A 21,890-nucleotide genomic window follows, 5' to 3' on the forward strand; every position below is an offset into this window, starting at 1 on the left:
AAGAGGCCAACCCTGGCTCACCATGGAGCCTATACTTTCAATCCCAACCCTTCTACTCTTGTATTTTCTTCTCTTTCTTATAGCTTTTTGGAAGTACTTCAACATGGTAGCTGACTTCAACTTCATGACTTTATCTATTAACATAACCCATAAAGAGATATAAATATTTCCCCCCTTCATAGAATTGAATGCTACCAAATCAAAACCATCTTTGTTCATTTGTGCAAGTAGAGAATGTGTATAGCAAGGGTTTCATGAGGTCATTTAAGAGCAGGGGTAAGAGTTAGCCTGATCGAGCTTTCAATCTGTGAGCTGCCTTTCAGATTCCATAACACTCCAGGCCTCAGATTCCTCTTTGGGTCATGATGGTAGCAAAATAAATTAACTAGTTTTGGAAGCATTTTGTATATTCAGATACCTTATCTATCCTTTATTCCTTGATATAGTAATATTTAAGTTAGCATATCATTTTACGACCTCAAACTTGGGTGAAGTAGAAGGCAAAATCAAAGTCTTCATGGTATGGATTATGTGATATGATATCCATTAATACCCAAATCTGTCAGAACGCCCTGCACCAAGCAAATCACTTATCTGGAGCGAACCATTCTTCAGCTGATTGTATAATCATCAAAGGTGTCTACGTCCATCCCCACCCTACAGAAGACCCTAGACTGTCAACTTTGCCAACAGAAAGCAGTCTTTTCTAAAAGTCCCCAGCAGGATTGTCTCAGGTGAACAAATGAAACTCTCCGGTCTGAGACACACAGTGGTTGCTTCAGAAAGATACTGAACCCTCACAGACCAGCAAAGAAAAATCAAAACCTATGAAAAACTTCATGTTGCATTAAAATATACAACATGAGAGATGGCATCCATCTTAGGATATATCCTGGGATACCATGTCTTCACTGTTTGGCTGTGGGCACGTTTCTCAAATTCTCTGAACCCCAGAGTCTACATCAGTGACTTTGTGAAAATCACCCTCCTCAGAATTGAGATAGGTATGAAACAAAGGCCTGATGTGACTGCTTTTCTACCGATGGTGTTATTTTATTAGGGACCCTGTTTTCCCAAGTGTCAATTTTAGCCTTATTCATAGCACATATATTTCTCATTTGGGAACATAATGATTCTTTTATCAATCTGGTAAATTCTATGACCACTGCAATTCAATGACTCTCATCTTTTGGTCTTTAATGGCATTGATTGGCTGGATTTTCCCTTCTCACCCACTCATAGTTCAGTTACCTGAGTGAAAAGATGAAGCTAGAGCTATAAAAATATGATTGCATTGCTGTTGCAACTTCCCAAACTCAGATGGTTATAACCAGATGCAGGGCATTCCAATTTTAACTATCTACTGCTGTTTTTATTTCATAAAGCCACTAAAACCATCCTGTACTGCTTTTATATACATCACTACTTTTATGGCTTTTGTGTCATAATAAAAGGCAGTTCGTTGGAAGCTGAGGGTTTTTTTTCCAGCAGAAAAATAGCCAACTTGGAATAAGACATTTCTGTCTAGTTTCTCTGCCTTATAACTCTGTCCCATGCAGTAAGTCCATATTCCTCCAGGCCGCCAGATTATTTTCCCCAAAAAGCTATTTATAAGGCATTACCCTGCTTAACCTTCAAAGGATCACCATTACATTGATGGGAAGGCCCTATGTCCTTAGCCTGACTTTTAAAGATATCTGGTGTCTGGCCACATAACTCACCCAGATAAAATAAAACACCTAGATTGCTCTTCATCTTTTTCAGTACTCATGGTTTCATACACAATGTGCTTTCACCACCAATTCTGGGAAGCCCTTGTGCCTTTCTTCTTTCTGTTTGTCTATATTTAAGCTGAAGTATAGTCAATTTATAATGTGCTAACTTCTGCTGTACAGCAAAGTGAATCAGTTATACACATATATAAATTCTTTTAAAAATTAGCTTCCATTATGGTTTAATCCCAGGAGATTGGACATAGTTCCCTGTGTTATGCAGTCTTTGTTGGTTATCCATTCTAAATGTAATAGTTTCTACCAATCCCAAACTCCCAGTCCATCCTGTCTCTCCCCGACCCCTTGGCAACCACAAATCTGTTCTTTATGTCTCTGAGTATGTTTCTGCTTTGCAGATAGGTTCATTTGTGCCATATTTTTAGATTCCACATATAAGCTATATCACATGGTATGTGCCTGTCTTTCTCTTTCTGACTTCATGTTATGATAATCTCTAGGTGCATCCATGCTGCTACAAATGGCATTATTTTGTTATTTTGATGTCGGAATAATATTCCATTGTATATATGTACTACATCTTCTTTATCCATTTGTCTGTTGATGGACACTTAGGTTATTTCCGTTTCTTGGCTATTGTGAATATGGACATAGGGGAGCATGTTTCTTTTTGAATTATCACTGTTCGGGTGTGTGCTCAGGAGTGCGGTTGCTGGATCAGATGGCAGCTCCATGTTTAGTTTTTGAGAAACTTCCATACTGTTTTCCACGGTGGCTGCACCAACGTATGTTCCCACTAACAGTGTAGGGGGGACCCTTTTCTCCACACCCTCTTCAGCATTTATTATTTGTAGATTTCTTAATGATGGCCAGCATGAGGTGGTACCTCATTGTTATTTTGATTCACATAGCTCTAATAATTGGTGATATTCAGCATATTTTTATATGCTTATTGGCAATCTGTATATGTCTTCACTGGAAATTTCTATTTGTGTCTTCTGCCCATTTTTTGGTTGGGTTGTGTTTTGCTTTGATTTGTTTTTTTGCTGTTGAGTTGTATGTATATTTTGAAGATTAAGCCCTTGTTTGACACATCATTTGCAAATATTTTCTCCTATTCTATAGGTTGTCTTCTTGCTTTTTTAATGGTTTCCTTTGCTGTGCAAAAGTTTATAAGTTTGATTAGATCCCATTTGCTTATTTTTGTTTTTATTTCTTTTGCTTGGGAGACTGATCCAAGAAAACACTGGTATGATTGTGTAATGATACCTTATAAAAGGGAAAGACTCTAGGAGGAAAGTCATCAGACCCCTTCTTTTACAGAGATTGTTTATAGCACATCACTTGAAACCCACTACAGTGTACTTTCCAGGAATGGGGAAAAGAGTGATGGATAGATGAATGTGTACACTGTAAGTAGATATCTGTCAAACTCTTGATTTAAAGGTGTGGGGAAAGCCTGATAATAGAGAAATGACAACTAATGTGTTCAGTTGGTAGGGGTAGAAGTTCCTCTCTAGTCCCACCAGACTCGGCAAGAGGTACTCTACCAAGACTTTGGCAGAGCAGACTACAGGTCCTGTGGGGAAAGACATTTGGTTTCTGGGCAACATTATAATAGATCAGTTCTAAAGGTACATTTTTAATCAAGCATATCTACCCCCCTACTATGTTCTCCTCGTCAGTCAGAGCTCTCTTTCTCCCTTCAGGGTCCTTGCCAATCCAATCACAAATCCATTTCACTAACACAATGGTATCCAAGGACTGATATATGATTAGTGATTTATATTATAGTGTGTCCATCATAGCAGACATCTTTCTGGCACATCATTGTGGCATCTCAGAAAATTATCTATCTAGGCATTTCTCACACGAACAGATCACCTGACAGGTGACTAGCCCAACTCTGATAATGAATACATGGTGACAGAACTGATAGCCCGCCCAGGAAGCCCTTGTACTTTTCAGACAGTTCTGACTCCTGTAAAGTCCCTTCTTGAATAATCACTGTGTTCCGTTTATCAACAAACAGTTGTTGATATTGGATGGTGCAGTTGACACAGTGCTATGCATGGAGAGTATGGCATAGACATGGTCCTCTGTCATAAACACACTTTCAGTCTGGGTAAAATCTCTTTCCACATGGTCATCTCCTCCCATTAAATCTTATATAAAACTGAACATTTTGATTATCATTGAATAATTGGCTCTACAGGAGTCTGAAAAATAATTCTTCCTTCCTAATGAGCATCTCTCCTCCTAACTAACTAGCTCAGTGTTATACAGTTCTTGCTAATACACCATTATCAGAGTTTCTTGACATTCCTGGCCACTCCATCTTTGCCTCTCATACTCTTGGGAGCATGTGAGAGTTACAAACAACAAAGCCATGTATGTGAACTCCCCTTGACATTGATAGGAACTCTCCAGACCAACAATTCCTTATTACAGCCATAAAGTAGGTTCAGTCAGTTCAGTTCAGTCACTCAGTCGTGTCCGACTCTTTGTGACCCCATGAATCGCAGCACGCCAGGCCTCCCTGTCCATCATCAACTCCCGGAGTTCACTCAAACTCAACGTCCATCGTGTCAGGGATGCCATCCAGCCATCTCATCCTCTGTCATCCCCTCCTCCTCCTGCCCCCAATCCCTCCCAGCATCAGAGTCTTTTCCAATGAGTCAACTCTTCACATGAGGTGGCCAAAGTACTGGAGTTTCAGCTTTAGCATCATTCCTTCCAAAGAACACCCAGGACTGATCTCCTTCAGAATGGACTGGTTGGATCTCCTTGCAGTCCAAGGGACTCTCAAGAGTCTTCTCCAACATCACAGTTCAAAAGCATCAATTCTTTGGTGCTCAGCCTTCTTCACAGTTCAACCCTCACATCCTTACATGACCACTGGAAAAACAATAGCCTTGACTAGATGGACCTTTGTTGGCAAAGTAATGTCTCTGCTTTTCAATATACTATCTAGGTTGGTCATAACTTTCCTTCCAAGGAGTAAGCATCTTTTAATTTCATGGCTGCAGTCACCATCTGCAGTGATTTTGGAGCCCAGAAAAATAAAGTCTGACACTGTTTCCACTGTTTCCCCATCTATTTCCCATGAAGTGATGGGACCAGATGCCATGATGTTAGTTTTCTGAATGTTGAGCTTTAAGCCAACTTTTTCACTCTCCACTTTCACCTTCATCAAAAGGCTTTTTAGTTCCTCTTCACTTTCTGCCATAAGGGTGGTATCATCTGCATATCTGAGGTTATTGATATTTCTCCCAGCAATCTTGATTCCAGCTTGTGCTTCTTCCAGCCCAGCATTTCTCATGATGTACTCCACATATAAGTTAAATAAGCAGGGTGACAATATACAGCCTTGACGTACTCCTTTTCCTATTTGGAACCAGTCTGTTGTTCCATGTCCAGTTCTAACTGTTGCTTCCTGACCTATATAGGTTTCTCAAGAGGCAGGTCAGGTGGTAGATGAATTCAAACCAAAGTAACCAAAGACCAGTAACCCCCAGCACCAGGATATCAAAGTCATCACTAACTTGGAAAGCATGAAATCCCACTTCCACAATGGATTATTTTCTGTCTCTAAGATGGCCTGTTGATAAGAGGAAAAACTTCAGATGTCCATGAAAGCTCTAAGATTTCCCAAAACATCCTCAGCATGGGTTTCACTATGCTTTCCGGGCTTGGCTGTTCAAAAAATTGCCACAATGCTCCAGGATGTTCCTGATATAGTGGGACCTTCTGGAGGGGCTCTTGTTTTGGTCCAAATACAGGTTATTTCCTAACCACACACCGCAAGTGAGGGTGTTCCTGTAACAGCTGACTGTAAATTTTAATGAGAAACTGTAATACTTGTTAACTTCACATTCATCTTCTTGCATTCTGCACATGTAATACATAAATGGTGCTTTATGGGAGATTAAAATAAGACAAAGGCTGGTGCACAGTCTGGGTATGCTTACCTATTAGCAATATTAGAAGTCAGAATGATTCATGTATCCAGCAGAATCTACTGGGCCAGGCTCTGAGCTTGGTTATGTAGTACCAAGATGAACAAGGGGCATCCTGTCAGATATGATCTAGTGAGAGTGTGTGTGTGCACATGTGCACTCAGTTGTGTCCAGCTCATATGACCCCATGGACTGTAGCCCACCAGGCTCCCCTGTCCATGGGATTCTCCAGGCAAGAATACTGGAGTGGGTTGCCATGCCCTCCTCCAGGGGATCCTCCCCACCCAGGCATCAAACCCAAATCTCTTGTCTCCTGCACTGGTGCTCAGATTCTTCACCAACTGTGCCACCTGGGAAGTACCAAGGTAAACAAGGACATTCTGTCAGACATGATCTAGTTTGAGCATGAAGGTAGTTTTCTGCCTCACCCCCACCCCCGTGGTATTTCAGTGTTAACACTAGAGAGGAAATAGCTAGGAAAGGCCCCCTTACCCAGGGTTTCTCATGCTGGTGCTCTTGGCATCATCACATTGGTCCCTTCAAGTCCTATGACAGTCCCCGTGTGGACCCTGGTTTCTTTTCATGCAGTGTCAGTAAAACAGATGAGTCATTAAGGTGAAAGTTTATCAAAGGTTCATAATTAACAAGAAGGAAATAATCACCTCATGACTGAGAACTTGAGCTTGGCAGTTAGGCAGATTGGAGGTTCACTTTTTGGCTTGGTCAACTTTTATATCTGTGATCTCAGACATGTCATTTAGCCTTTCTGCATCAAACCGCCTTCATATTAAATGTACAGATCATAGTATTGACCACACTGGGCCATTGTAAGGGTTTAATGAGAATGATAGAATATGCCAGGTGTCAAAAGAACTGGCTACAATTAAACACAGGACAACAGTAATCTGACCTATATGTAAGGTATGCGCTCCAGATTTCCCCGTAACTGTTAGCCTATTTTTATCTTGTAGCTAACATCCAAGCACCAAACTTTCAGGAACACACCTCAAAATCCAGATCCCTGAAAAGAATGACACTCTTGCCCTTCTCATCTCTTAAAATGCAAACTTTATTTGCTTCACATTTTCTCGCCAAAGTATTAAACATATGGTATTTCATCTGTCTCCATAAAACTTTAAAGCAGATACAGATGTTCTTCTCAACTAAGTGTTGGATTTAGAGTCAGAAGATCTGGTTGTGAATTTTGCCTCCTCCGCATATTAACATTGGGATCTGAATCAACTGGCTTCCTCACTCTGAGCTCTGGTGTCCCCATCTGCAAAGTAGTAACAACGATGCCATGATGGTAGCAATGATGCTGAGGCAGGAATTCCTTCACAACTTGTTAGGAGAGTTATATAAATTATTGTGTGATCATGGTTGCATTGTTTAAATTGTAAAGTTCCCATTTGTCTTGTGATTGGGGAAACCAAAGCTCCTAACATGGAGAAGAGACTCAAGGTCACCCACAGTCAGACTGTGTCCATGAATGTCAGACTGGGACCCTGCCAATGTAATGACCTCCTGAAAAACCTCAGGAGTTTGTTAACCTTTGGCCCCAATCTAGCTCGGCTTCAAGATGAAGCTTCCATATTTCCCCTGGACAAGGGCTGAGATGCCAACAGTGGATTCCACCCTGGCTGTGTAAGGTTACAACAGTGAATAAGAAGGTGTCAGGACCCTCGTGGCTTATAACTTATCACAGCCTAGTAGAATGACCTTAATGATAGTCTAGTTTTAAGGCTTCCTTAAAATTAGGAGGCTACTGAGACTTATGCTGACTACATAGCGTGTCACATCTCATTGAGGAAGAGAGGAATAGGCAGAATGTGAGCTCAACTTTTCCAGATCCCTAGGCCAAGGCTGAGTCTCGTGTAACTCTGACATGAGCAAATTGCACCACTAATTCTTTCCTATTTCAAATAGGATCGCCTTGTGACTTCCTAAGATAGTTTGCTTAGGGTATTAGATGGGCAGTAAAGATTTCATCTTCCTTCTTCATTCCTACTTTGGTAGAACACCCACAGGCAAGAGGAGGTCCAGTATCTTTGCATCTGGATGGTTTTAGTGTGATGGACAGACATCCCTCCTCTAAAGAACAGTATTTAAGCTTTCAGCTTAATTAACACCCTGTCTTAATTAAGGCTCTTTGGCTAGCTGAATTAAATTGGAGGATTTATTGCAAAGTTCCTGGGGTGTCTTACAAAAACAATGCAATGGCTGAACAGTCAAAACTTGGCAAAAGAGATAACAGAAGAGCCTCTTGGGGTTCCTTAGTAGATATTGAAAGCTGTAAAACAGCTCTAGAGCTGTGCCGTTCAATTTAACAGATACTAGCTCTTAAATTCAAATGTAAATTTAAGCAAAATGAAAGGGTCAGTTCCTCAGTCACAGTAGCCACATTTCAGTTCCTCAGTATCCACATGTGGCTACTGGATTGGACAGTGCAAGCTATAGAATATTGTCATCACTGGGAAAGTTCCATAGCAGAATGCTGCTCTAAGTTCAGTTCAGTTCAGTCACTCAGTCGTGTCCGACTCTTTGCGACCCCGTGAATCGCAGCACGCCAGGCCTCCCTGTCCATCAACAACTCCCAGAGTTCACCCAGACTCACGTCCATCGAGTCAGTGATGCCATCCAGCTATCTCATCCTTTGTCATCCCCTTCTCCTCCTGCCCCCAATCCCTCCCAGCATCAGAGTCTTTTCCAATGAGTCAACTCTTTGCATGAGGTGGCCAAAGTACTGGAGTTTCAGCTTTAGCATCATTCCTTCCAAAGAACACCCAGGACTGATCTCCTTTAGAATGGACTCAAGCATTCTAGCAGCTCATTCCCAAGACTCCCAGACTCAATGTTACCCTATTCTAGTTCACTGATCTTTTGGACAGAGAATTTGATTGGCCTGGCTCAGATGTGTGTGCATGCCAGAAAAATCGACAATGACTGGGGAGAACAGAGTCATTTCATATAGGCCTTGCCTAACTGGTTGCCTCCACTGGGGTTGCGGCATATAAGAGATCCTTCCCAGAAAAAGCTATGGGTCATACTATTTTCTAGACTCATCTAATGTGGTGTCTTTTTTTTCTTTCCAATTGAAGCATAGTTGATTTACAATGTTGTAATAATTACTGTTGTACATCAGAGTGATTCAGATATACATATACATTCTTTTTTCATATTCTTTTCCATTATGATTTATCATAGGATATTAAAAACAGCCCTCTGCTATACAACAGAAACTTGTTGTTTATCCATTCTATATATAACAGCTTATATATGCTATATTAATTGCACATGCCATCCTTCCCTCAATGCTTTCACCCCTGGCAACCACAGCCTGTTTTCTAGGTCTGTGATTCTGTTTCATAGACAGGTTCGTGTCTTATTTTAGTTTCCACATAGAAGTGGTATAATACAGTATTCATCTTTCTCTTTCTGACTTAGCTTCACTTAGTATGATAATCTCTAGTTCCATCTCTGTTGCTGAAAATGGCATTATTTTATTCTTTTTATGGCCGAGTAATATTCCATGGTATGTATGTGTTTGTGTATCTTTTTGTCCATTCATCAGTTCACGGACATTTAGGTTGTTGCTATGTCTTGGCTATTGTGAATAGGGGTGCAAGTATTAATGTCTTTTGAATTAGAGTTTTGTCTGGACATAAGCCCAGGAGAGGGACTGCTAGATTATATGCTAATTCTGTTCTTAGTCAAATGTGATATCTTAACACGATTCTGAGTAATGCCTCCCAGAGCTTGCTATTCATCTATGGCAGCCTAGGATGATGAAATGGAGAATGAGGGAAGTAGATTCAGGGTTACAACCCACTTCCTGTGTCTCATTTGTTACATTCACAATGTCTTCTTTCACATTCCTCTTTTAAAAAATCTACTTTATTAAGAAAGGAGTTTATATTTAAGTTCTTGTTCATTTTAGCATTCTTGAAAACATCCTAAGCAACATCAACCCTCTTTTAAGATGTCCCATTGGGCATGTTAATAGCAACAGAAGACAGAATAAGACAGCATGTTTTTATGTCTCTTCATCTCAAGGTATAACTCAATGTATCTGAGGCTGCATATGCTAAAGGGATGATTTATTTTAAATCTAGCAAACCCTCTGAATGCATGATACATTTTTTTTGGAACACAAGTTCAGAGGAGAGACAGAGAAGCCAGCAAGGTTTCATTGAGGAGCTTTTGTCCCCTCTATGAAAAGCATCTGCACTAATAACAAAGAAACTGATGCACAAAACTAATTATTGGAGTTGTTTTTAATTAACCTGGCTAGCTAATGTAATCCCTGGAACATTTGTTCATCCGCAGGAGTTTTATCTTCAGGACAAAATCATCACTGGTTTTTGTGCTCATTGGATCTGTGTGGATTGGGCATCATCAAGCCCTTGTATTGAGAAGATGAGTTTGCAGATCTAGGTCACTGAAGGGGCTGAGGGATTTACTTTCCCTCACTGCTTACAGTTTCTCCTTGAGTTTGTCTCCCTGTAGACTTCCTTTCCTAGGTTTCCACAGCACCCTCAGGTCCTGTGTCTTATAGTGTCTTAAACTCTAAGCATACCCTGGCTCAGAGCTGCCCTGAGCTGCTGGGCATCACCTGTCCACACACCTAGTGGCATTCTGAGGATGCATACACCTGAAAACCTTCCAAGACAGCAGTTCAGTCTTGACTGTATGTTAGAATTAGCTGAGGAGCTTTTAAAAAGACCCAGTCTAGCTTCATGTGTGCATGCTAAGTCGCTTCAGTCATGTCTGACTCTTTGAGACCCTATGGACTGTAGCCCACCAAGCTCCTATGTCCATAGGATTCTCCAGGCAAGAATACTGGAGTGGGTTGCCATGCCCTTCTCCAGAGGATCTTCCCAACCCAGGGATCGAACCCACATCTCTTATGTCTCCTGCACTGGCAGGTGGGTTCTTTACCTCTTGTACCACCTGGGAAGCCCCCAGTCCAGCTGCACTCCAGATGACTTAAATCAGAACATCTAAGGGAGAGACCAGAATCAGTAATTTTTACAGCTCACTGACTGACTGCAAAGATTCCTGGAGTGGCAAGTGAGTGGTCAGCAGCATGACCACTACCTGGAGTTTGTTAGAAATGCAGGTTCTCTGAGCTCTCCAGGACCTACTGAACAAGAATCCGCATTCTACTAAGTTTCCCAGGTCTGTTCATATGCATATTCAAGATCCATAAAAAAGCACTGCTCTACTAGTAGCTCTCAGGCTTGAGCATCAGAAGCACCTGGAGGGCTTGTTACAATGCAGAGTGCTGGGCCCACAGTGAGGCTGTGCATTTCTAACAATGCTGTAATACAGGTGATCCCAGGTGATGCCCATATGGTACAGGAAGCACATTTTCAGATATACTGAGGGGATACTTTATCCCCAATTCATTTATTCTCCTAATACTGGAGAAGGGAATGGCAACCCACTCCAGTATTCTTGCCCAAAGAATTCCATGGACAGAGGAACCTGGAAGGCTACAGTCCAAGGGGTCACAAAGAGTTGGACACTTTCCCAATATTTGGGGCAGCACAATATTTTGAGGCACAGGGGATAGTGTAGTGAATAAGGAGTCAATCCCTGCCCTCATGGAGCTTAAATTCTAGAGGAAGTCCAAACAATAAATAAGCAACTAAATTACTGATATTTTGCAGACCACGTTAAGTCTCTATGAAAAAAAAAAATTTAAGTGGTCAGGTAAGGACTCTCTGAAGGACTGCCATTTGAGCAGAGACCTGATGGATAAAGGTTAGAAATGTACAGTCAAGGACAGGAGAAACTGCATTCTAGGCAGAAGGAAAAGGAAATATAAATGCCCTGACCCAAGGTGGGCTTAGCAAGCTCCAAGTAAGATGGGGAGACCCAGGAATAGAGGTTCCTTGTTTATCTCCAGAGCTGCCAACTCCTGGCTAAATAATTCAGGGAATCCTACTTTTCCTTTCCTGGCCTGTTTACTCATCAAGCATCCTGTGTAGCATTCTTAGAAAGATTTAAATTTTATCAAGAATTTAAATCACGCTGTATTCACACAGAAGTTACACTTGCCTGCTGGCATCAGATCTCTACGGGGGAAAGAAAAGAGAACCTTCCAACAACATCGGGTGAGCCATCCATCTTTACTGGACCTTGTAATAGAGACAGACGAGGGATGCAGTGATTTCACTGCCATTGGGAAACCCTGAGACACAGGAAAGATACTGGCAGGAGGAAATAGAGAACAATGAAGAGATAGACCAGAAAAGGCTGCCTAGTTATGAATTATGGGGTGGAGGTGATGGTGACATAGGGAGTCACTGGTTTCATTCCCCCTCCTAGAAGAACAACTAGTAGTAGACAAGATACCACTGAGAAAATCCTAGAACATGGGAGTGAGGCTAAAGCACCACAGAGACCGAGGCAGTCTACAGGAGAAGAGCAAGAGGAACAGCTATGTTCCTCTTCCAGGAACTGGCTACACTGCCCCTCCCCAGGCTGGCATGGCACCACACCAGGAGGGCTCCCCTGAGCTTACAGCTTCTCCAGTGAGAAAAGAACATCCAGGGTGCACATCTAGCTGCCCCAGCAATGTGAGTAACTTCTTGGGAGTCCCCACTGCAGCGTTGGCCGCTGAGACTCAGACTGATGGAGAAGAGGGGAGAGGTTTGAACAACTAACACTTGGATCTTGGCAGAATGAGTTCCTACCTACAGGAAGTCTTAACCACTAGCTTCACTCAGCTGCAGACCTGAGATGGTGGGGAACTCAAGGGAGTACATGTCTGCCTTATTTGGAGACTCAGATGAAAAGTTCAAGCCTAACTGGAGCCTAACCCCTACACAGGGGAGCTAATTCATGGCCTTGTTCAACCATGAAGCCTTGGAACCTGAAAAATTACTTGGCATTGCAGCATCTGAGCAGGGAACCTGGTCAGTGATTCTGCAGAGACAAGCCAGTGACCCCACTTGGCCAAAGAGTTTGATGGAGAGGTCTGCCTGTTCTGTGACTACCCCTACCTTTCTGTGTAGTGAAACTAAGCTGTAGCCCTGCTCATGCTGCATACAGCCTCCAACCCCGCAAACCAAAATCCCTAACGAGCATTCCTGGGAATCCTGGTAGCATACTCTGCAGCCCCCAGTACAGTGGTACATGAACAGAGTACATGACCAGCAGCTTTGGTCTGCAGAGTCAAGATAATGGCCGACACTATCCAAAAAGCTTGGCATACAGGTATGTCTTATTTGATTCCCAAACATCTTGCTGAGTCTTAGGCCTATTCTTCAGCTTGACTGGGCAGGGAAGCTAACATATAGCCCCACCCAAAGCTGAGTACAGCCCAACCCAACAAGGAAACCTAACCTAGATAGACCCTGAGAGCAAGTCCCACCTTCCAAAGTTATAACAGACTGACACATGCAGAAAACCAAGCAAGCGGTCTGGTAAAGTCTACAAACGGAGACTACTTATTCAAGTGTGCAGATACCAACAAAGGAAATAAAAGATAACACACAAAAAATAACTGCAAAGATGATACCACCAAAGTAAACTAATAAAGCTTTAATAACTGGCCATAAAGAAATGGATGCCTATGAACTGTCAAAGAATTCAGAGTAATCCTCTTTTAAAATGTTAAGTGAACTATAAGCACACACACACACACACACACACACAGAACTAAATAAAATTAGTAAAACAATTCATGAACAAAAACAAGTTCAACAAACAAATCCCAAAGAAAAAAATATATACTGAGTAAAGTACAGAATGCAATAGAGGGCTTAAACAGTAGATTCATCCATGCAGAAGAAAGAATCAGTGATCCAGAAGACAGGGCATTGAAATTATCCAGTCAGAGGAACAAGAAAATAGAATGAAAAAGGGTGAAGAAAGCCTACAGGATAAATGGGACAAAATTAAAAGAATAAACATCACTGTTATGGAGATCCCAGGAGAAGAAGAAAAAAGGAAACTATATTTAAAGCAATAAGAGTTGGAAACTTCCTAGACTGGGGAGACAAATGGACATGCAGATCCATGAGGCCTAAAGAATCTTAAATAGGTTGAATTCCAATAGGGCTACACCAAGACATGTTATAATTAATTTGTCAAAAGTAAAAGACACAGAATTTTGAAAGCAGCAAGGGAAAAGAGGGAAGTTACATAAATAGGAACCTCCATAAGAGTATCTGTGCAGTTTTCAGTAGAAACTTCTGGCCAAAAGAGGATGGAATGATATGTTAAAACATTGAAAGGAAAGTACTGTTAACCAAGAATTACCAAAAAAGGAAAGAAAGAAAGTTAATGACTTTCCTGAACAAAAGATGAAGGAGTTCATCACTAGACTTACAAGAAATGATTCTTCAATATCTGCAAATCAATCAACATAATACACCACATTAACAAATTGAAAAATAAAAACCATATGATTATCTCAATAGATGCAGAGAAAGCCTTTGAAAAAATTCAACATCCATTTATGATAAAAAAAAAAAAACCTCCAGAAAGCAGGACTAGAAGGAACATACCTCAACATAATAAAAGCTATATATGACAAACCCACAGCAAACATTATCCTAAATGGTGAAAAATTGAAAGCATTTCCCCTAAAGTCAGGATCAAGACAAGGGTGCCCACTCTCACCACCACTATTCAACATAGTTTTGGAAGTTTTGGCCACAACAATCAGAGCAGAAAAAGAAATAAAAGGAATCCAGATTGGAAAAGAAGTAAAACTCTCACTCTTTGCACAAACCCTAAAGACTCCACCAGAAAATTGCTAGAGCTAATTAATGAATATAGTAAAGTTGCAGGATATAATATCAACACACAGAAATCCCTTGCATGCCTATACACTAACAATGGGAAAACAGAAAGAGAAATTAAGGAAACAATTCCATTCACCATTGCAAGGAAAAGAATAAAATGCTTATGAATAGATCTACCTAAAGAAACAAAAGACCTATATATAGAAAATTATAAAACACTGGTGAAAGAAATCAAAGAGGACACAAACAGATGGAGAAATATACTGTGTTCATGGATCAGAAGAATCAATATAGTGAAAATGAGTATACTACCCAAAGCAATCTGTAGATTCAATGCAATCCCTATCAAGCTACCAACAGTATTTTTCTCAGAACTAGATCAAATAATTTCACAATTTGTATGGAAATACAAAAAACCTCGAATAGCCAAAGCAATATTGATAAAGAAGAATGGAACTGAAGGAATCAACCTGCTTGACTTCAGGCTCTACTACAAAGCCACAGTCCTCAAGACAGTATGGTACTGGCACAAAGACAGAAATATAGATCAATGGAACAAAACAGAAAGCCCAGAGATAAATCCACACATCTATGGATACCTTATCTTCAACAAAGGAGGCAAGACTATACAATGGAGAAAAGACAATCTCTTTAACAAGTGGTGCTGGGAAAACTGGTCAACCACTCATAAAAGAATGAAACTAGAACACTTTCTAACACCATAAACAAAAATAAACTCAAAATGGATTGAAGATCTAAACATAAGACCAGAAACTATAAAACTCCTAGAGGAGAACATAGGCAAAACACTCTCCGACATAAATCACAGCAGGATCCTCTATGACCCACCTCACAGAATATTGGAAATAAAAGCAAAAATAAACAAATGGGACCTAATTAGATTTAAAAGCTTTTGCACAACAAAGGAAATTATAAGCAAGGTGAAAAGACAGCCTTCAGAATGGGAGAAAATAATAGCAAATGAAGCAACTGACAAATAATTAATCTCAAAATATACAAGCAACTCCTGCAGCTCAATTCCAGAAAAATAAACAATCCAATCAAAAAATGGGCCAAAGACCTAAACAGACATTTCTCCAAAGAAGACATACAGATAGCTAACAGACACATGAAAAGATGCTCAACATCACTCATTATCAGAGAAATGCAAATCAAAACCACAATCAGGTATGATCTCACGCCAGTCAGAATGGGTACTATCCAAAAGTCTACAAGCAATAAAAGCTGGAGAGGGTGTGGAGAAAAGGGAACCCTCTTACACTGTTGGTGGGAATGCAAACTAGTACAGCCACTATGGAGAACAGTGTGGAGATTCCTTAAAAACTGGAAATAGAACTGCCTTATGATCCAGCAATCCCACTGCTGGGCATGCACACTGAGGAAACCAGAAGGGAAAGAGACACGTGTACCCCAATGTTAATTGCAGCACTATTTATAATAGCCAGGACATGGAAGCAACCTAGATGTCCATCAGCAGACAAATGGATAAGAAAGCTGTGGTACATATACACAATGGAATATTACTCAGACATTAAAAAGAGTGTATTTGAATCAGTTCTAATCAGGTGGATGAAACTGGAGCCTATTATACAGAGTGAAGTAAGCCAGAAAGAAAAACACCAATACAGTATACTAATGCATATATATGGAATTTAGAAAGATGGTAACGATAACCCTGTATGCGAGACAGCAAAAGAGACACGGATGTATAGGACAGTCTTTTGGACTCTGTCGGAGAGGGTGAGGGGGGGATGATTTGGGAGAATGGCATTGAAATATGTATATTATCATATGTAAAATGAATCACCAGTCCAGGTTCGATGCATGATACAGGGTGCTTGGTGCTGGTGCACTGGGATGACCCAGAGGGATGGTATGGGGAGGGAGGTGGGAGGGGGGTTCAGGATGGGGAACATGTGTACACCCATGGTGGATTCATGTCAATGTATGGCAAAACCAATACAATATTGCAAAGTAATTAGCCTCCAATTAAAATAAATAAATTTATATTAAAAAAAAGAAATGTGAAAGAGTTCTAGTAAAAGTAAAGGAACACTCATTAACATCATAAAAACATAAAGTATGTCAAAAACTTACAAATAAGTTTATAATCACAGATTTTGTAATACAGTAATAAGATGTTTCATTTACAACTGTAGTTAAAAACTAAAAACAAATGTCATAAAAAATAACCATATCAATATGCTATGGATGTGAAATATTAAAAATGTATACATTTTAACATGAAAATAAGATGTTCTAATTTTAAGATACTTTATGCAAGCCTTGTGGTAATGATAAGGATAAAACTAGTAGTAGTTACCCAAAAGAACATAATCATCAGGTTAAAGAATACTTAATACCAAAAGGCTTCAACACACACACACACAAACACACACACAGAGCAGGATAAACAACAAGGAACAATGGATCTACAAAACAGTCAGAAAACTATTAACAAAATGGCAATAGTAAGTCCTTCCCTATTAATAATTATTTTTAAAGTAAACAAATTCTCTAATCAAAAGATGCAACATGGCTGAAGGAATTAAAAAATCAAGATCCAATGATATGCTTGCTGCCTACAAGACTCACTTCAGCTTTAAAGTCAGAAAGTAAAGGAACAAAAGATATTTCAAGCAAATGATAATAAAATGCAGGGAGTAGCTATACTTATAATAGATAAAATAAACTTTAAATATGTTGAAAGCAACAAAGAAAAACATTACAGAATGATAGAGGCATCAATTCTTCAAGAAGATCTAGCAGTTTTAATATTTACAATTAGCCTATGTTGGAGCACCTCAGTATATAAACCAAAAGTAAAAGGAAAAATAAACAGCAGTACAATAATAGTTTGAGATCTTAATACCCTACTTTCAACAAATGGACAGATTGTCCAGAGAATCAATAAGAAAATGGTGGATTTGAACAACACTCTAGACTAGATGGACTAAACATATACAAAACATTCTATACAACAACGGCAGAATACATATTCTTCTCAAGTGCACATGGAACATTTTCTAGCATAAATGGTATGTTAGGCAACAAAAGTCTTAGAAAAACTCTAAGAAGATAGAAATCATACTGAGTATCTCTGACCAAAATGGCATGAACCTAAAAATCAATAACAGTAGAGAACTGATAATTCTTGAACACTGAAATCAAACAGCTCTCTCATGAGCTACCAATGGATCAAAAAGAAATTAAAGGGGAAACAGAAAAGTACATTGAGACAAATGAAACTGGAAATACAACATACCGAAACTTATGGGATACAGCAAATCCAGTTCTAAGAGGGAAGCTCATAATAATAAATATCTACATTAAGAAACAGAAGATGTCAAATAAGCAAGCTAACTGTACTTCAAGGAACTGGAAAATTAAAGTGAACTCAAAGTTAGCAGAAAGAAGAAAATAATAAATATTAGAGCAGAAACAGAGGACAGAAAAACAATAGAAAAGATTTTTTCAACTAAGAGCTGTTTCTTTAAAAAGATAAATAAAATTGGCAAGCCTTTAACTAGTCTAATCATTGGAAAAGGAGACATTACATTTGATACTACAGAAGTATAAAGGATCAGAAGAGGTTATTAGGAACAGCTATATACCAACAAATGGGACATCCTAGAAGAAATGGAACAATTCTTAGAAATATATTATCTACCAACACCAAATTGGGAAGAAATAGAATATCTGAATAGATTAATTACTAATAAGGATATTGAATCCCATGCACTTGGATGAGAAGAATTAATACTGTTAACGTGGCCACACTACGCAAAGCAATCTACAGATTTAATGGAATCCCTTTCAAATTACCCATGGTATTTTTCACAGAACAAGTAATACTAAAATTTATATGGAACTTAAAAAACCCAGAATTGCCAAAGCAGTACAAGGGAAAAGAATAAAGCAGAATGCATAAGCCTCCCAGACTAAAAGCTACAGTAATCAAAGCAGTGTGGTACTGGCACAAAAACATATAGATCAATGGGATAAAATAGAATAGAGAGCCCAGAAATAAACCCACACACCTAAGGTCAATTAATATTCAACAAAGGAGGCAATAATACACAATGGGGAAAAGACGATCTCTTGAGCAAGTGGTGTCAGTAAAGTTGGACAGCTGCATGTAAATCAATGAAGTTAGAATACACCCTCACACCATACACAGTAACAAACTCAAAAAGGCCCAATAACTTAAATCTAAGGCATGACACCATTAAACTCCTAGAAGAGAACATGGGCAAAACATTCTGACACAAATTGTACCAATATTTTCTTTGGTCATTTTACCAAGGAAATAGAAATAAAAGCAATAATAAAAGCCCAAAATTATTAATAAAAAGTTCAAACTATTGTACAAGCATCTGGAGAGACAACACAATTCCTGTCAAGATTCTGATGGCATTTTTTACATCAGTAGAAAAAACAATCCTAAAATATATGGAAAAACCAAAGACCCCAAATAGCCAAAGTGATTCTGAGAAGAATAAAGCAGGAGGCATCACACTTTATGATTCTAAACTGCATTGTAAACCTGTAGTCATTGAAACAGTATGGCATTGGCATTAAAACAAAAGCACATGACAATGGAACAGAAATGAGAACCCAGAAATAAACCCATGCATATATGGTCAGTTAGTTCAGTCGCTCAGTCATGTCTGACTCTTTGCAGCCCCATGGACTGCAGCACACCAGGCTTCCCTGTCCATCACCAACTCCCAAAGCTTGCTCAAACTCATGTCCATCAAGTTAGTGATGCCATCCAACCATCTCATCCTCTGTCATCCCCTTCTCCCCTGCCTTTAATCTTTCCCAGCATCAGGGTCTTTCCCAGTGAGTCAGTTCTTCACATCAGGTGGCCAAATATTGCAGTTTCAGTTTCAGCATCAGTCCTTCCAATGAATATTCAGTACTGATTTCCTTGAGGATTGACTGGTTTGATCTCCTTGCAGTCCAAAGGACTCTCAAGAGTCTTCTCCAACACCACAGTTCAAAAGCATCAATTCGTTGGCGCTCAGCTTTCTTTATGGTCCAACTCTCACATCACACATGACTATTGGAAAAACCATAGCTTTGACTAGACAAAGGCTTTGGTGTAGTCAATAAATCAGAAGTAGATGTTTTTCTGGAACTCTTTTGCTTTTTCTATGATCCAATAGATGTTGGCAATTTGATCTCTGGTTCCGCTGCCTTTTCTAAATCCAGCTGGAACATCTGGAAGTTCACAGTTCATGTACTATTGAAGCCTCACTTGGAGAATTTTGAGCATTACTTTGCTAGTGTGTGAGATGAGTGCAATTGTGCGGTAGTTTGAGCACTCTTTGGCATTGCCTTTCTTTGGGATTGGAATGAAAATGGAGCTTTTTCCAGTTCTGTGGACACTGCTGAGTCATGGAGAAACTGAAAATAGCTTTAGTAAGTGTTGCTGGGGAAAAGTACTTATAAAAATAAAATGAAGCTATACCCCTATCATCTACCCTTCATAAAAATGACTGAACTTAAACACTTAAATGGAAGACCTGAAACATTAAACTCATAGAAAAAAAGATAGGAAAAACACTCCTGAAGATGGGTCTTAGCAATGATATATTTTTAAGATATTTAAAAAATTAGCAGGGGGAATTACATCACACTACAAGTGGTGGCAGGAATACACAGAAGAACTGCACAAAAAAGAGCTTCACGACCCAGATAATCACGATGCTGTGATCACTCACCTAGAGCCAGACATCCTGGAATGTGAAGTCAAGTGGGCCTTAGAAAGCATCACTACGGTATAGGATATTATTAAGGTAATGAGAAAATATTGAATAATGTCTCAAGATTAGGAAAAAAAAAAAAAAAAGAAAGCATCACTACGAACAAAGCTAGTGGAGGTGATGGAATTCCAGTTGAGCTATTTCAAATCCTGAAAGATGATGCTGTGAAAGCGCTACACTCAATATGCCAGCACATTTGGAAAACTCAGCAGTGGCCACAGGACTGGAAAAGGTCAGTTTTCATTCCAAGCCCAAAGTAAGGCAATGCCAAAGAACGCTCAAACTACCAAACAATTGCACTCATCTCACATGCTAGTAAAGTAATGCTCAAAATTCTCTAAGCTAGGCTTCAGCAATATGTGAACCATGAACTTCCAGATGTTCAAGCTGGTTTTAGAAAAGGCAGAGGAACCAGAGATCAAATTGCCAACATCCGCTGGATCATGGAAAAAGCAAGAGAGTTCCAGAAAAACATCTATTTCTGCTTTATTGACTATGCCAAAGCCTTTGTGTGGATCACAATAAACTGTGGAAAATTCTGAAAAAGATGGGAATACCAGACCACCTGACCTGCTTCTTGAGAAACATATATGCAGGTCAGGAAGCAACAGTTAGAACTGGACATGGAACAACAGACTGGTTCCAAATAGGAAAAGGAGTACGTCAAGGCTGTATATTGTCACCCTGCTTATTTAACTTATATTCAGAGTACATCATGAGAAACACTGGGCTGGAAGAAGCACAAGCTGGAATCAAGATTGCCGGGAGAAATATCAATAACCTCAGATATGCAGATGACACCACCTTTATGGCAGAAATTGAAGAGGAACTCAAAAGCCTCTTGATGAAAGTGAAAGAGGAGAGTGAAAATGTTGGCTTAAAGCTCAACATTCAGAAAACGAAGATCATGGCATCTGGTCCCATCACTTCATGGGAAATAGATGGGGAAACAGTGGAAACAGTGTCAGACTTTATCTTTTTGGGCTCTAAAATCACTGCAGATGGTGAATGCAGCCATGAAATTAAGACACTTACTCCTTGGAAGGAAAGTTATGACCAACCTAGATAGCATATTCAAAAGTAAAGACATTACTTTGCCAACAAAGGTCCATCTAGTCAAGGCTATCGTTTTTCCAGTGGTCATGTATGGATGCAAGAGTTGAACTGTGAAGAAAGCTGAGCGCTGAAGAATTGATGCTTTTGAACTGTGGTGTTGGAGAAGACTCTTGCGAGTCCCTTGGACTGCAAGGAGATCCAACCAGTCCATTCTGAAGGAGATCAGTCCTGGGATTTCTTTGGAAGGAATGATGCTAAAGCTCAAACTCCAGTACTTTGGCCACCTCATGCAAAGAGTTGACTCATTGGAAAAGACTCTGATGCTGGGAAGGATTGGGGGCAGGAGGAGAAGGGAGTGACAGAGGATGAGATGGTTGGATGGCATCACCGACTCAATGGACATGAGTTTGAGTGAACTCCAGGAGATGGTGATGGACAGGGAGGCCTGGCGTGCTGCGATTCATGGGGTCGCAGAGAGTCAGACACGACTGAGCAACTGAACTGAACTGAACTGAACAATGCCTCCACACCACAAAAGAATCAACCACTATAGAATTTGAAGAAATATTTGCAAATCATATACCTGATAAATTA

At 39.9% G+C, this 21,890-nt stretch overlaps 1 protein-coding gene across 2 annotated transcripts in view; it reads right to left on the reverse strand.

Annotated features, from left to right (window-relative positions):
* Window positions 1–6,737: 6,737 nt before the first annotated feature.
* Window positions 6,738–21,890, reverse strand: part of LOC112580248 — a 454,297-nt gene continuing 439,144 nt past the window's right edge. For both annotated transcript variants that reach the window (XM_044931971.1, XM_044931974.2), the window contains one exon: window positions 6,738–6,965. In XM_044931971.1, coding sequence (XP_044787906.1) covers window positions 6,849–6,965 — 117 coding nt within the window. In that variant the 3' untranslated portion in view covers window positions 6,738–6,848. The remainder of the gene's footprint in view (window positions 6,966–21,890) is intronic.

This window comes from Bubalus bubalis, chromosome 18 (assembly GCF_019923935.1).
Source record: "Bubalus bubalis isolate 160015118507 breed Murrah chromosome 18, NDDB_SH_1, whole genome shotgun sequence".
Lineage (NCBI taxonomy): Eukaryota > Metazoa > Chordata > Mammalia > Artiodactyla > Bovidae > Bubalus > Bubalus bubalis.